The sequence below is a fragment of the Marmota monax genome, unplaced genomic scaffold, assembly GCF_021218885.2.
Source record: "Marmota monax isolate L192 unplaced genomic scaffold, Marmota_monax_Labrador192_F-V1.1 WCK01_AAM20220418_F8-fsc00190, whole genome shotgun sequence".
Lineage (NCBI taxonomy): Eukaryota > Metazoa > Chordata > Mammalia > Rodentia > Sciuridae > Marmota > Marmota monax.
The window spans coordinates 1,693,338-1,706,060 of record NW_026693010.1 but is presented as its reverse complement, the minus strand read 5'-3'; the positions used below and the strand labels follow the sequence as shown (position 1 = coordinate 1,706,060).

The 12,723-nt window shown below is 47.9% G+C and overlaps 1 protein-coding gene across 26 annotated transcripts in view; it reads right to left on the bottom strand.

The window, feature by feature from the left end:
* The window catches only part of Klc1 (kinesin light chain 1), a 56,047-nt gene that overhangs the window by 16,755 nt on the left and 26,569 nt on the right, over positions 1-12,723 (bottom strand). For 16 of the 26 annotated variants that reach the window (XM_058582245.1, XM_058582247.1, XM_058582246.1 and 13 more), the window contains exons 4-12: positions 11,453-11,531; positions 10,767-10,992; positions 8,675-8,885; positions 8,124-8,225; positions 6,257-6,430; positions 5,824-5,923; positions 3,285-3,334; positions 3,142-3,209; positions 1,746-1,854 (exon numbers count right to left, since the gene is read on the bottom strand). In XM_058582245.1, the coding sequence (XP_058438228.1) occupies positions 1,746-1,854; positions 3,142-3,209; positions 3,285-3,334; positions 5,824-5,923; positions 6,257-6,430; positions 8,124-8,225; positions 8,675-8,885; positions 10,767-10,992; positions 11,453-11,531 (1,119 nt within the window). The remainder of the gene's footprint in view (positions 1-1,745; positions 1,855-3,141; positions 3,210-3,284; positions 3,335-5,823; positions 5,924-6,256; positions 6,431-8,123; positions 8,226-8,674; positions 8,886-10,766; positions 10,993-11,452; positions 11,532-12,723) is intronic. The other 10 variants (XM_046453037.2, XM_046453039.2, XM_046453035.2 and 7 more) reach the window with 1 other exon arrangement.

Here is a 12,723-nt window from a genome sequence, read left to right as displayed (position 1 = left end):
TTATTCTTTTTTTTTTTTAAAGAGAGAGAGAGAGAGAGAGAGAATTTTAATATTTATTTTTTTTAGTTTTTCGGCGGACACAACATCTTTGTATGTGGTGCTGAGGATCGAACCCGGGCCGCACGCATGCCAGGCGAGCCCCTAAATTTATTCTTGATAGAAATTTTTTTCAACCAGCCACTAACTCTCAAAAGGTATATTTTACAAGCACTTTTTCACAGCTTAGGAAGTGATGAGCAACTCAGGAGGTTGAGCCAAGAGGATCGCAAGTTGGAGGCCAAGTTGGAGGCCAAGGTGGGTAACGTGGCAAGACACTGTCTTCAAATACAAAATAGGAAGGGCTGGGGGCACAGATCAGTGGTGGTGCACTGGGCTCCAGCCCCAGTACCAAAATAAGAAAAGGGAATCACCAGCGGACGAACACGCATCCTCTCCTGTCCATGGCCCCTCCTTGGTGTCTGCATGAGGCCCAGTGCACGGAGTCCCAGCAGGAGACCCCCATGGCCCCCCCTGCAGCCTGGGTCACAGTGAGCAAGTCTGGAGTCCTGCTGTGGACATTGCCCCTTCCCTGCCTTCTGTGGCTTCTTCCCTCTGAGGCACAAGCCCAGAGGAGACAGGGATTGAAGCATTCCCAGGTCCTTTCTCTGCACTGCTTCAGCCCCCAGCTCCACACTCCAAACACACCACATGTCGCCTAACCCCAGTGCCACCACCTGTCACAGGACTAATATCAACCCTGCCCCAGGCCCCACCTGGGACCCCTCTTCACACAGGGAAGCGTTCTGCACACCAGCTGCAAATGGAGAGGGCCCAGGAGGAGGAGCATGGTTAGGGCAGGGCAGGGAAGAAAGGCTTCTGCCCACACTCACAAGTATGTTGTCCTCTCTCCTCACCTGTGAGACTACTCTACAGGACACGTCACTCAGCAAAATAGTGGCTGTAAACCCACAACTATAAAAATAGCCTACAGGTATTCCAGTCAGAGAAAAAATACCTACACCTGTCCCCCAACCCTAAAAATACAAAACAGAAACTGCCACGGTCATACGTACACACATACCTCTGCATAAAAATAACGCCTTACTCCTGAACTGGTGGCTAAAAGGCACGAACAAGCATCTTTCCTGTCTCAGCACTGTTGTTTTATCCCTAGATGAGGAGCAAAGGGCTTCTTTACAGAATCCCCACTAATCAGGTAGCAGAAGGTCCAACCAAGCTATTAGCCTTCTGACAATGGCCGGCTGCCACTGCAGGACAGCCAGCCTCCACAGCAGCCATGCCACAGAGGGGGCAGTTCGAAGGGACGCCCTCCCTGGAATCTGTGTATGGCCCAATCCGTGCAGGGCACACACCGGGGCTGCTCTCCATAGGCATCTCTAGTGTGCACAGTTAGGGGATTTCATAACAGGTTAAAAAAGAAAAAAACTATGAAGCAGTCATCTTTTTCATCTAACTCCTTTAAAAAGAGACGCAATGTATGTAACCCAGAGGTAGGCAAGTGCCAGTGACTGTCAGCTTTGTGCTATCTCCTTCAGGAACTTTCCCCACCCCAAAAGGGGCCTTTTACCACTGCAACTGCTCCACTCCTCTCCCCAGCTCTGCTTTCTGCCTCTGAGTATTTGCCTGCTCTGAATGCCTTGCTTCACCTGGACAGAACCCTACATCTGTCCTTCAGGGCTGAAGGTCTCACAGCTCACTGCCACAGCTGTCAGTACTCCATTCCTTTTGATAGCAGGATGACCCACCTGTTTACGAGACCTCATGGCAGCTTCTTCTAATGTCTCTGCAGCTTCAAATTTCCCTTGACGTCGGTAAAGTGCTCCAAGGTTTTTCAAAGTAGTTGTAACAGTTGGGCTGTAAAAAAAAGCATACAACATGCAGCACTATTACGGACATGGCTTAGGTGGCCACCATCACAGGTAGGCAACCTAGAAAAACCCCGCAGCACTGCAGTACGGATGAGTACTGCCATATTCCAGGCCCTCGCTTCCCTTCCCGCTGCACAGCCTGCTTCTCTGTCAGTGCCCTGGGCACAGAGGGCAAGCAGGAGTCACCCACAGTCTGCTGGCAGGGGACGCCATGGGACATGTTCTTCCTTCAACCGCAACTTTCTGAAGAGCACTCCCAGCCCAAATAGGCCTGCTGCCAACACCGTCAGACCCTGCTGCTTCCAGCAAAGCTCACACCAGGCAGACGCTGAAGCCATCCAGGGCCTGGCTGCTGGTGGGCCCCTGGCCACCACAGAGGCATGTAGCTGGCCTACTCAGGGGTCAGCACATGCCCCTGGAAACAGAGCTCAGCCTGTGCTGGGCAGGATTGAGGGCAGGTTGTCATGTTGCAGTCATAACCTCCTGTCTCATCAGAGGCTCATCAGCTAATGACAGGTGTGAGTTAAAGAAGCAAGAGGAGACTGCAGACAAGTTGGACTCCTAACAGGAAGGTCTATTATGTCAGCAAACCCCGCAGCATTGCAGTACCGATGAGTACTGTGAGAGCTGTTTTCCCTCATCAATGTTGGGCCTTTCCAGTACACTCCCATATCTGTAAGACCAGTGCTCAGGGGGTAGGAAGAAGAGATGTGCTTGTCATGTACTGTCTATTTTCCTGAAATAGACAAGAGGGGAGCCGAGTCTTCGAGAAGGAGGAAGTTGAGACAGGGAGATAGAAGCAGACGAGGGGCACTGCTCTGATGGGCCATGGCAGCCCTGATGCATGTGAGTGCAGGGGACCACAGGCTTGGGAGACTCACCCCCAGAGCCACAAGGGCAAAGCGGGCGTGTATCAGCATGCCCCGAGCAGCTGGGGAAGGCTTTCCAAGTGCTGGCCTTCTGAGATCTGCTGCACATCCGCCCTGGGAGCTGCAAGGCTGCCTCAGTGCTGTTCTCCTCATTTAAGTCCCACACTTCCTTCCACTGGGTGGCTTTCCTTGACAGAGCAGCAGTGGGCAGACCCACTCTTCCATAGTGGGCTGTGTGCATACAAATAATCCACTAGCAGAGATGGTGGGATTTCATGAATGGAACTGGGGGAAATCTGGGACTACCCAACACTGGGGACATCCCCACATCTGACCTTCCCAAGCTGCTCCTACAGCCCTGCAGCACCTCTCTGTAGTGCAGGTCTTTGGCTGACCAGACCCACCTGTCAACTTTGCAGGCTTTGTACCAGCCTCCGTACTCTCCAAAAGACGACCCGTCCTTCTGCTTTCCCTAAACCGTAACAGAGAGTTAACATGAAGGCTGTGAGGGCCGAGCACCCACACCCCTCCGCTCAACCAGCCTTACTTTGCACTCTTCCCTTTCCTCAGCGTGCATCCAGATGGGCTTGTTTTCATCTGGGGAAGAATAACAACATTCGGTAAGCCGCAGAGCAAGAGCCCAGTGAGCAGAAATTGTTAGGTCTCAGTGACTGCAAGGTTTGTGGACAACGCTTCTTCAGTATTACTCCTTACAACTTGGACAGATCAAGTTCATGCTGGAGGAGATGCAGAAGCATTCCAGGCAAGTGCCTGGCCAAACAACCCAACAGATGCAGGCTCACGTCATAATGGAAGCACTCAGAAGTTGAGCACCTCACATTAAACCTAAGTCTGAGAAAAAGTAGAAGAATTTGGGAGCAAAAGCAGAAAAGATATAAATCAATATTCCTTTGAAGTCCCAACTGCTCAGAACATGAATACCTCCCACTAGACAATGAACCCACGCCACAAAAGAAAAAAGAATCTTAAAAATGAGGCTTATGAAAAGGCCTTTCTGTCCTGTGTTTTAGGATTTACATGGAGAATAAACTCGGTAAAGAAAACTGCTTTAAACTTGAGCCCGACTAACTAAACTGCCCATTACTACCCTGAGCAGCAGCAGACAGCAAATCCAAGAAATCACTTAACTCCAGGGGAACTTTTGAAAAGGAGCATCAGGAGAGATGACCTGGCACCTCTGTGGCTGGTAAGTCAGAATGCTCCCTGTGAACTGTGACACTCCAAGCAAGCGGGACAGTCAGCCCTGCCACATGGCTACACCAGACCTCCTGGCCTGGCAAATCCAGGGCCTACTGCAGCCTTGGCAGCAGACTGACCACTCCAGTCACTAGCAGAGAAACAAAGTACGTTTTTTGTGGGGTTTTTTTCCTTCTTTTTTTTTGGGGGGGTGGGGGTGACTGGGGATTGAACTCAGAAGTACTCAACCACTGAGCCAAATTTCCAGCCCTATTTTGTATTTTATTTAGAGACAGTCTCACTGAGTTTTGCTGAGGCTGGTTTTGAACTCTTGATCCTCCTGCCTCAACCACCGGAGCCTCTGGGATTACAGGCCTGCACCATGGCACTTGGCTACAAAGCACATTCTTGAAAAATGTTTCCAAAGTGGTTTCTAGAAAATCTGTAAAAGGAAAAAGTAACAGGCTTCTGGCAGCTGTCTCACACAGCTTTGATGAAGCACAGACACATGCTGCTGATGCCCCTAGAGCAGCGCTCAGGCCCACACTCCAGCACCATCAGTCCACGTCTCACTGTGGCCAAGAGGCAGGTTACACTCACAAGTCTCACACAAGACACCAGTAGAGCTGGGGAACTGCTGGGGAAGTGCCGCAGTCTGGCTGGGCACAAATGCCGCAGTCTGGCTGGGCACACAATCACGAGCCACCACACAGCTTGTAGATTCAAACAGCAACTCTTTATTCCCGAACTCACACCAGCCGTCTACAATCACGTTCTGGGGAAATCCACGTTCTCTTCCCAAATCCACCTCCACTGGGCTTCTATCTCCAAAATATACTGTCTGAATCCCGTGAGAACTCAAGGGGAACTCAGGCAGCAGGATACGCCCTATTCCCAACAGGAATAATCTTAAACCTTAAACCTGGAACCTAAACTGGGAACGCCCTAAACACGATTATCTTAAAACCGGGAACACCCTAATCTGCCTTGGTCCTTGAGCAAGGTCACCTACATTCAATGTCACTGCAACATGTCAGCAACATGGGGTACGCTGGCAAGGAAATTGTCATACCTACTTGGCTAATGGCTCCCAGCAGGGAAGCCCAAGTTACACCATGGAATGACCAATTCCAGATGTGACACAGAGACCCAGGAAATGGCAGAACCACCTGTTTCCATGCCATGAAGAAGGAAAATACTGAAATTCTTTTTCTAGGATGCAACACCTTTATATAAAAAGTGCCTTAGCAGTCAAAAAAAAACACTCCATGTGCATCAATGACCCACATTCTGCGGTTCCTGCATGCCATACCACCAACTGGCCCTATCCAACACCCAATGAGGGAAAACTAACACAATTATTTAACTGAGCAGTTTAAATTCAGTAAAATATTTAATCCACAACTGTGTCTTAAGCACTTGCAATATTTGACGGAATCTAAAGGGGATATGGCCTGGCTCTTTGAGACAGACAAATGGCAGGTTACACTGCCAACAGGCTGGGCTGCTGGGGTCACAGAAGTGCCCTAGGCAGAGTGGAGTCTGCAGCAAGGTGCTCTAAGCTAGTATGTACAGGCTGTGGATAAAGAAAGCAGACTTGAGCAGCAGCAAGGGAAGACTTAAGAAGTAGGGGCCCTAAGTTCCTCAGCAAGGAAGGTCTTCTCAGAGCTACCAAGGAAACCCAGCAAAGCACACGCAGGGCTCTCACCACACTCACTGAGCAATGGACACTTGAACAAGCAAACAGGTGAATGGACACTTGATTGACCCATGCTCTCTTCTCATTTAGAAAACCATGAAATTCAAAGCAACTTCTATCTAGAAAACACTGTGAGAACTGGGTATTGCATAGTTGGAAATCACTTTTTAATACATGAAAGCTTTCTTACCATCCACAGAACCAAACTCCCGCTCATGTGCACGAGTGAGAATCTCTTTGTACAATGTTTCTGCTTGCTTGAACTTTCCTTGTTTCAGGTAGCAGGATGCCTTAAAATAAAATATTTAGTGTCTTTCACATGTAAATAAAACAAACATTTTCATCTACAGGTGAAATAACAAAACATTTGTATTGTTTTATTTTCAGTTCTGGGATTGAACCAAGGTCTCTGAGCATGCTAAGCAAGAATTCCACCACTGAGCTATACCCCAGCCCATTTTTCTTTTCTTTTCTTTTTTTTTAATTTTAATTTATTCTTATTTTGAGACAGGGTTTTGCTAAATTCCCCAGGCTGGCCTTGAATTTGCAATCCTCTTGCCTCAGCCTCCAAGCAGCTGGGATTACAGGTGTGCAGAACATGCCCAACCACATCTGTAACATACCAGGTTGTTTTTCGTCTTCGCCACATTGGGGTCGTCTGGTCCCAATTTTGTCTGGTAGATCTCCAGGGCTCTCTGGTAATAATATTCTACTTCTTCATATTTGCCCTGGTTCTGGCACAGTAAGGCCAGGTTATTTAACTGCTTAGCAACATCAGGGTGATCCTTTCCTAGAACCTGGGAATAGAGAATGGTAAAATGGAAACATTAGCCGTGTCACCACCCTCCTGTAGGAAGGATCCTTCTACATCATAAACATGGCTGAGTTCCACATCCAGACTTAAAAATCCTTAAATGGCTCCCATGCCACAAAACAAAAATAACCAGAGGGCAGGAAGGACTGTGCTGATTTTCCTTGGCTGCTTTTAAGTGCTCACTTCCTGTGACAAGCCTCCCGCAGGCAAATTACTGCCCACTACACTGTGAAAACAGAGAGCTGGGCTTCACAAAGGCTTGCTTTACCTGAGCCCAAATGCTCTCCCAGCTGCTTGGCCCTCTTCTCTAGCCTCCCTGCTCCCATGACTCATCCTACAGGGCCCTCTTCAGCCCCGGAGAGGAGACTCCACATCCAAGGCCAATGAGGCAGGGACTCTAACCAAGCAAGGGGCTCTGAATAAACTGAAGAGTAAATATCTCAATAAACTTGGAAGATCTTTTATTTCTTCTTTGAGACAGGGTCTCACTGTGTTGTCCAGAGCCTCCCATCTTAGCCTCCTGTGCAGCTGAGACTATGGGTGTGCACCGCCACACCCAGCTCAACTGGCAGATGATCTTATAGAGCTCATGATCCTTGCTACCTTTGTGTGCTCTGATCTGGACCTCAGCCAACTCAACTGTCCCATTTTCTTTTATAAGGTATCACATGATGACAGCACGACAAAATATTACCTACACAACCAAGCCATGAGCTCCCTTTCACTTTCTCCCCAAAGTCCTTGCCATGACTCAAAATTAAGTGATTAATCTCTCAGCATGACTGATAAACAATCACAAAAAATGCCAAGTTAAGCTATTACTCTTAGGCACCCAGTACAGGCCTGGCACCAGGTTCCACGGCATCTGGACGCACTCATACAGTGCTGCAGAGACCACCACAGTAGTTTCTAGTTTTAGTTTCTATTTGTTTGTTTGTTTTTGGTTTCGGGGTTTTTTTTATGTGTGTGTCGTGGTGGAGACTGAAGCCAGGGGCATGCTACCACTGAGCTACACTGCCAGTCCTTTTTAAGGACTTGCCCAGGACGGACTCAAACTTGAAAACCTCCTGCCTCAGCCTCCTGAGTTGCTGGGATTACAGTGTGCACCATCACACCCAGCACAGTTCAATATCACCATGAACTGGAGCAGCCACTAATAAATACCCATGGCACCTGGCCTAGAGCTCCGAGTTAGTCCTCAGTCCTAACACAATCACTCCACTTTTTAAGCGGTAAGAGGAACACGGAGTGAACTTACTGAGAAGCACAAACACTGTTCAGTGCAGCTCAGGAGCCCCTTGTCTCTGGGCCACTTGGGACTGTGCCATCCTGAACACTCCCCTAAATGGGCCTAACACTCTGACTGGGCCAACTAGGCTCTGTTGGGAAGCTATCTTTTTATTTTTTTTCAGAGGGGGACTCGCTATATTGCCCAGGCAGGTCTTGAAATCCTGGGTTCAAGGGATCCTCCTGCCCCAGCCTCCCAAGTGTTGGACTATAGAGTAAATATCTGAACCACCATGCCCAGCTTATCAACCTTTATAAATGAGTTATTTTCAGTAAATGATCAGCAATGACCCATCACAGTGCTCATTTCTCAAAATTTAAAACAAAAATCTTTTCAAAACACAAAAAAACTGAATCTCAGAGAACACGAGTTCTTCATTGTTCCGCACCTTTTCTCTGATCTCCAGGGCCCTCTTACACAATGGCTCGGCCTCTTTGTACTTCCCTCGTTTACCATACAGGACAGCGAGGTTATTCAGGGTCGCAGCCACCTGCCATCATAGGAGGACACAAGGACCGTAGGTAAGAGACGTCAGGAGCAACAGCCACACACCCAGCAGACCTGGGCATGCTCCATACCGCAGCAAAGCACTCATCACTGATGGGAATGTGATTTCAGGACCACAGAACAGTGATTTGCTCACACCACTCATAACACACAGCACAGCAGAACACAGTTCTAAGATTAAATAAATCAACATCAACTTAACCTTAATTTTTTTTAATTTCTCCAAAAGCCACAAAGAGATCTCTGCAAATCTGACCAGATTTTAATCAAAAAACACACAGATTCTTGAGAAACAAATCTAGAAGAGGACATGCAATTTGATTTAGGGTCAGAGAGTATGTCTGGTGAGCCAGGTGAGGGGTAGTGATCCACAAATCAGGAGTGACTGGTACGTGAGCACCAGAGCTTGCCTGCTGCCAGGCAGAGCCCTACCTGTGCACCTGGGAAGCGGCTCTCAGCCCTCGCTGTTGAGTGTGACACTGGGTGAGCCGGACAAAAATCACACTGGGCAAAAAAAAAAAGTGTAAAAATATCAAAAGAACCAGATATACAAACCGCAGGGTGATCCTTGCCCAGCGTCTTCTCACGGATGGCCAAGGCATCATTCAGCAGATTCGCTGCATCTTTGTATTTGTTCTGATCCCTGAATCAAAAACACATCATAAGTGTCCCAGTGTGGGTTACTAAACCCACCCAACTACCTACCCACCCACCTACCTACCAACATCCTTACCCACCTATCTATCCATCCACGCACCTACCTACCTACCTAATGGTGCTGGCACTAGACCCAGGGCCTGGTGCATGCCACACATGTACATGTTCTAACACTGAGCTACAGCCAGTCTCCTAACTCCTTTTAAATGTAATTTTGGAACTATAGAAATTAAAGTTAAGCTCCAAATATGTAATTCAATATATAGAAAAATATATATGTATATGTGTATGTATGTGTGTGTGTGTGTGTGTGTGTATAAATATACAGATGGATATGTATATGTGTATATGTGTATATGTGTGTGTGTATATATATATATATGTATGTGTGTGTGTTTTGTTGTTGTTGCTGTTGTTGTTGTTGTGACAATCTAGTTGTGACAGAAAAAGAGAAAAGTTCATGCACTGGGGCAAGGTAAGCTCTGGGTCACACCTGACCAGTTTCTGAACTTGGCCTCTCCTCTAGACCATGGAAACAACACTGCTACCTTGCACTACTGTGCTACGTGGGCCAGCAGCCCCACACAGAATACTGGAGGCAGTCAAAAAAGGGTGGAGCCCACATTTGGCATGAGTAGGAATGGACTTCAACATCCAAGCCAGGCCAGCCAGCAGCATCAACACAGCTGGAGCTTGCTTGTCCAAAGGCCAGACCCACCCAGACACACCTGGCCAGGAGCTTTAGGAGCAGGGCCCAGCACAGTGGGACTTGAAGAGCCCACCAGAAATTCAGATGCAAAATGAAAACAAAGGCAGAACTATAAGCATTAAAATCCTAAGAGAAGAAATGGGCAAGTCACACAGAAATTCACAGGAGAATACGCATGACTCAAAGAAATACCAATTAAAACAAAAAGATAGTCAGCTAACACCACCCAGATAGGAGATACTGCAGCAGGAGGACAAACAGCACTGTCCACTGAAAAGTAGTTCAGCAGTATGATGTACACGCTGGCCCATCTAAGGAATTCACTCTAAAAGCACAGGGGCATCCCAATGCAAGCCCAGCTACTCAGGGAGGCAAAAAACAGGGGGATCATATATTCAAGGCCAAGCTGGGAAGTTTGGTGAGACCTGTCTCAAAATAAAAATTAAAAAAGGGCTGGGATTGGGCTGGGGCTGTAGCTCAGTGGTAGAGCGCTTGCCTTGCAGGTGTGAGGCCCTGGATTCGATCCTCAACACCACAAAAAAAATAAATGAACAAATAAAAATATTGTGTCCATCTACAATTAAAAGAAATATTTAAAAAAAAAAAAAAAAGAACTGGGGTGTGGCACAGGGGTAGAATGTTTGCCCAGCACGCACCATGCACCAGTCCCTGGGTTCCATCCTCAGCACCACCAAAAAAAAAAAAAAAACAAAAACAAAAACCAAGGCTGACCCAGGTGGATAGATACTGGCAATGCCTACTCCAGCTTGGTAAAACCCTTGCCACAGAGTTCGCTAAATATTTTGTATGTAACCCCTGGCTATTTGAAGAGAAGCAGATGATAAGATTGGAAAGTAGCTCACACAAATTTATAAAACATATTTTAAGGGGCAAGCTGATTAAAAAGTTATCTCCAGATAGGCAGGGAGGCACATGTCTATAATCCCTGCAGCTTGGGAGGCTAAGGCAGGAGGATCACAAGTTTGAGATCAGCCTCAGCAACTTAGTGAGGCCCTAAGCAACTTAGACCTTGTCTCAAAATGAAAAATAGAAAGGGCTAGGGATGTGACTCAGTGGTTAAATGCCTCTGGGTTCAATCCCCAGTACCAAAAAAAGTCATCTCCAGGTACAATTCAGCATAGAAACCTAAGGACTAGCCTGTACACCAGGGCCAGGATGTTGAGCATGGTGGCCACATCAGGGTGGTCATGGCCTGAAGTCTTCTCCAGATCCTCCAGGGCCTGTTTGCAGAGCGGCACAGCCACCTCGTAGCGCCCCTGAGAGGCATACTGGATCACCAGGTTGTGGAGTGTGCGTAGCCGCGCCGGGATCTCGTAGCCTCCCTGCTGGGCAGCAGCGGCAGCACTGCTATGCTGCTGCTGGACTGCACAGAGAAAGCACAGTTCAGAGGGCTGGCAGGACAGCTACACAGAAGGCAGTTAGTTTGACATTTTTCCACTACCTCTGATTCAAGTTAGCTCTATGCCAATTCAACCTACAAATATCCCCTGGGCAAGATGGGAAAAAAACCTCAGCCTGACAGAGACGGTGCCCTGTCTGCTGCTAATTGCATCAGACTTCCTGGCTGTAAAAGTGATAGGAAGAAGTAACTCCAACCTCTTCTACCTGCAAGGACCCGCAGGCCACACCTGCGCCATGAGTGTACATTTGGTTCTTAGGGTCCAGCCTACGCACCACCATAGCCCCAAACACCTTTAGGGGACAAAGACAATCGTGTGTGCTGAGGCTTTTATGCTACAGTTCCCACTGACTGTCAGGAACATCCTCAGAGAGAAAGTGGACTCCAGTAGACTGCATGATGAACCACACTACTCGCCACTCACTTCCTTGGCCTGGCTCGTCCTCGTCATTTGGGAAGAGATCATCCAGGGGCTCTTTGGCAGAATCAGTGTCCTTGTCCTCCTACAAAAGAGACCCAAAGCATCTCTTATTCTACAGCAGTACACATCCTGCCTGAAAATCTATAACATAAAATTCATTTAACTAAAAATCTTAGGAAAGATTGGCAGTGTTTAAGCTCTCATAGAGTCACCAGCCATGTGGCTCACCTATCAGTTCAACAGAATAATGAAGTGCTTGCAAGAGTAGACACCAGAACACTTAAATACAGGCTAGGGTTTGATAAGACAGACAGCTACACTTCTCTGCCTCCAATTCTTCACCTATGCTCTAAGAAGGCTCCAGCAAAGCAGAGCAAGGCTTACTTGAAATAAAATCTTATTTGCAAACAGACTACTACGGAGCACCTCTGATTGCCACAGCTTGAACTCTCTGTTTTTACCCACCACTGCTCCACTGCAAGAGCCCAGAGAGCAGGTGGGAGCTATCGGTCTCTGCTCTATGATTCCACCTCCCCACAGACCGCTGGTAGTGCATCCTGGATGAGGGAACAGACAGCGGCTGGCCCAGGTAAGGTGTTAGCAGTCATGGGGCAGCAGACACTGCTGCTGGGAGGTGAAACCTGGTAAATTCACGTCTTTTAGAGTGTACCTCTAGGAGTATAGAATCCAAACATGACACAGACCCAAACTGGCTAAAGTGGCTGGGCCGCACTAAGACACCAAGGTCACTAGAGACAAAAAAAATGACTGAGGGCTGCTGCAAATGAAAGAGGGCTAAAAAGTGGGGACAACAGTGTGCAACACATAGTCCCAAACTGGATCCAGGATGCAGTGACAATACGACGGGAAGGACACTGCTGAGACAATTAGCAGAGAGGAATCCAGGCTGCAGAGGAGAAAAAGTGCCCAGTCGTGTTAGAGTGCCTGAACCAGCCCTGGCCCCGGGCTTCTACGGGAGAACAGCCTCACTAGGGAACTGCACCCAGAAGCAGCAGGGGGAAGCGCATGATGTGCCTGCCTCCTACTCCAAAGGTTCAGAAGGAACAATAGCTCATGAGAGTCAGCTCTAAACATGTCTTCTCCAAGTCTGAATTGTTTTCAAAATAAAGAGCTTAAAGTCTTTGAGAAGCCCCCTTTCTCAACACTCTTCAGTGTTGCAGGTAAATCACTGGCTGACACCATAAACTCTTATTCCCATAGCAGTCTAAATCAAAACATCTGATTCCCCACTTGACCTAGGAGACCTAAGGGGG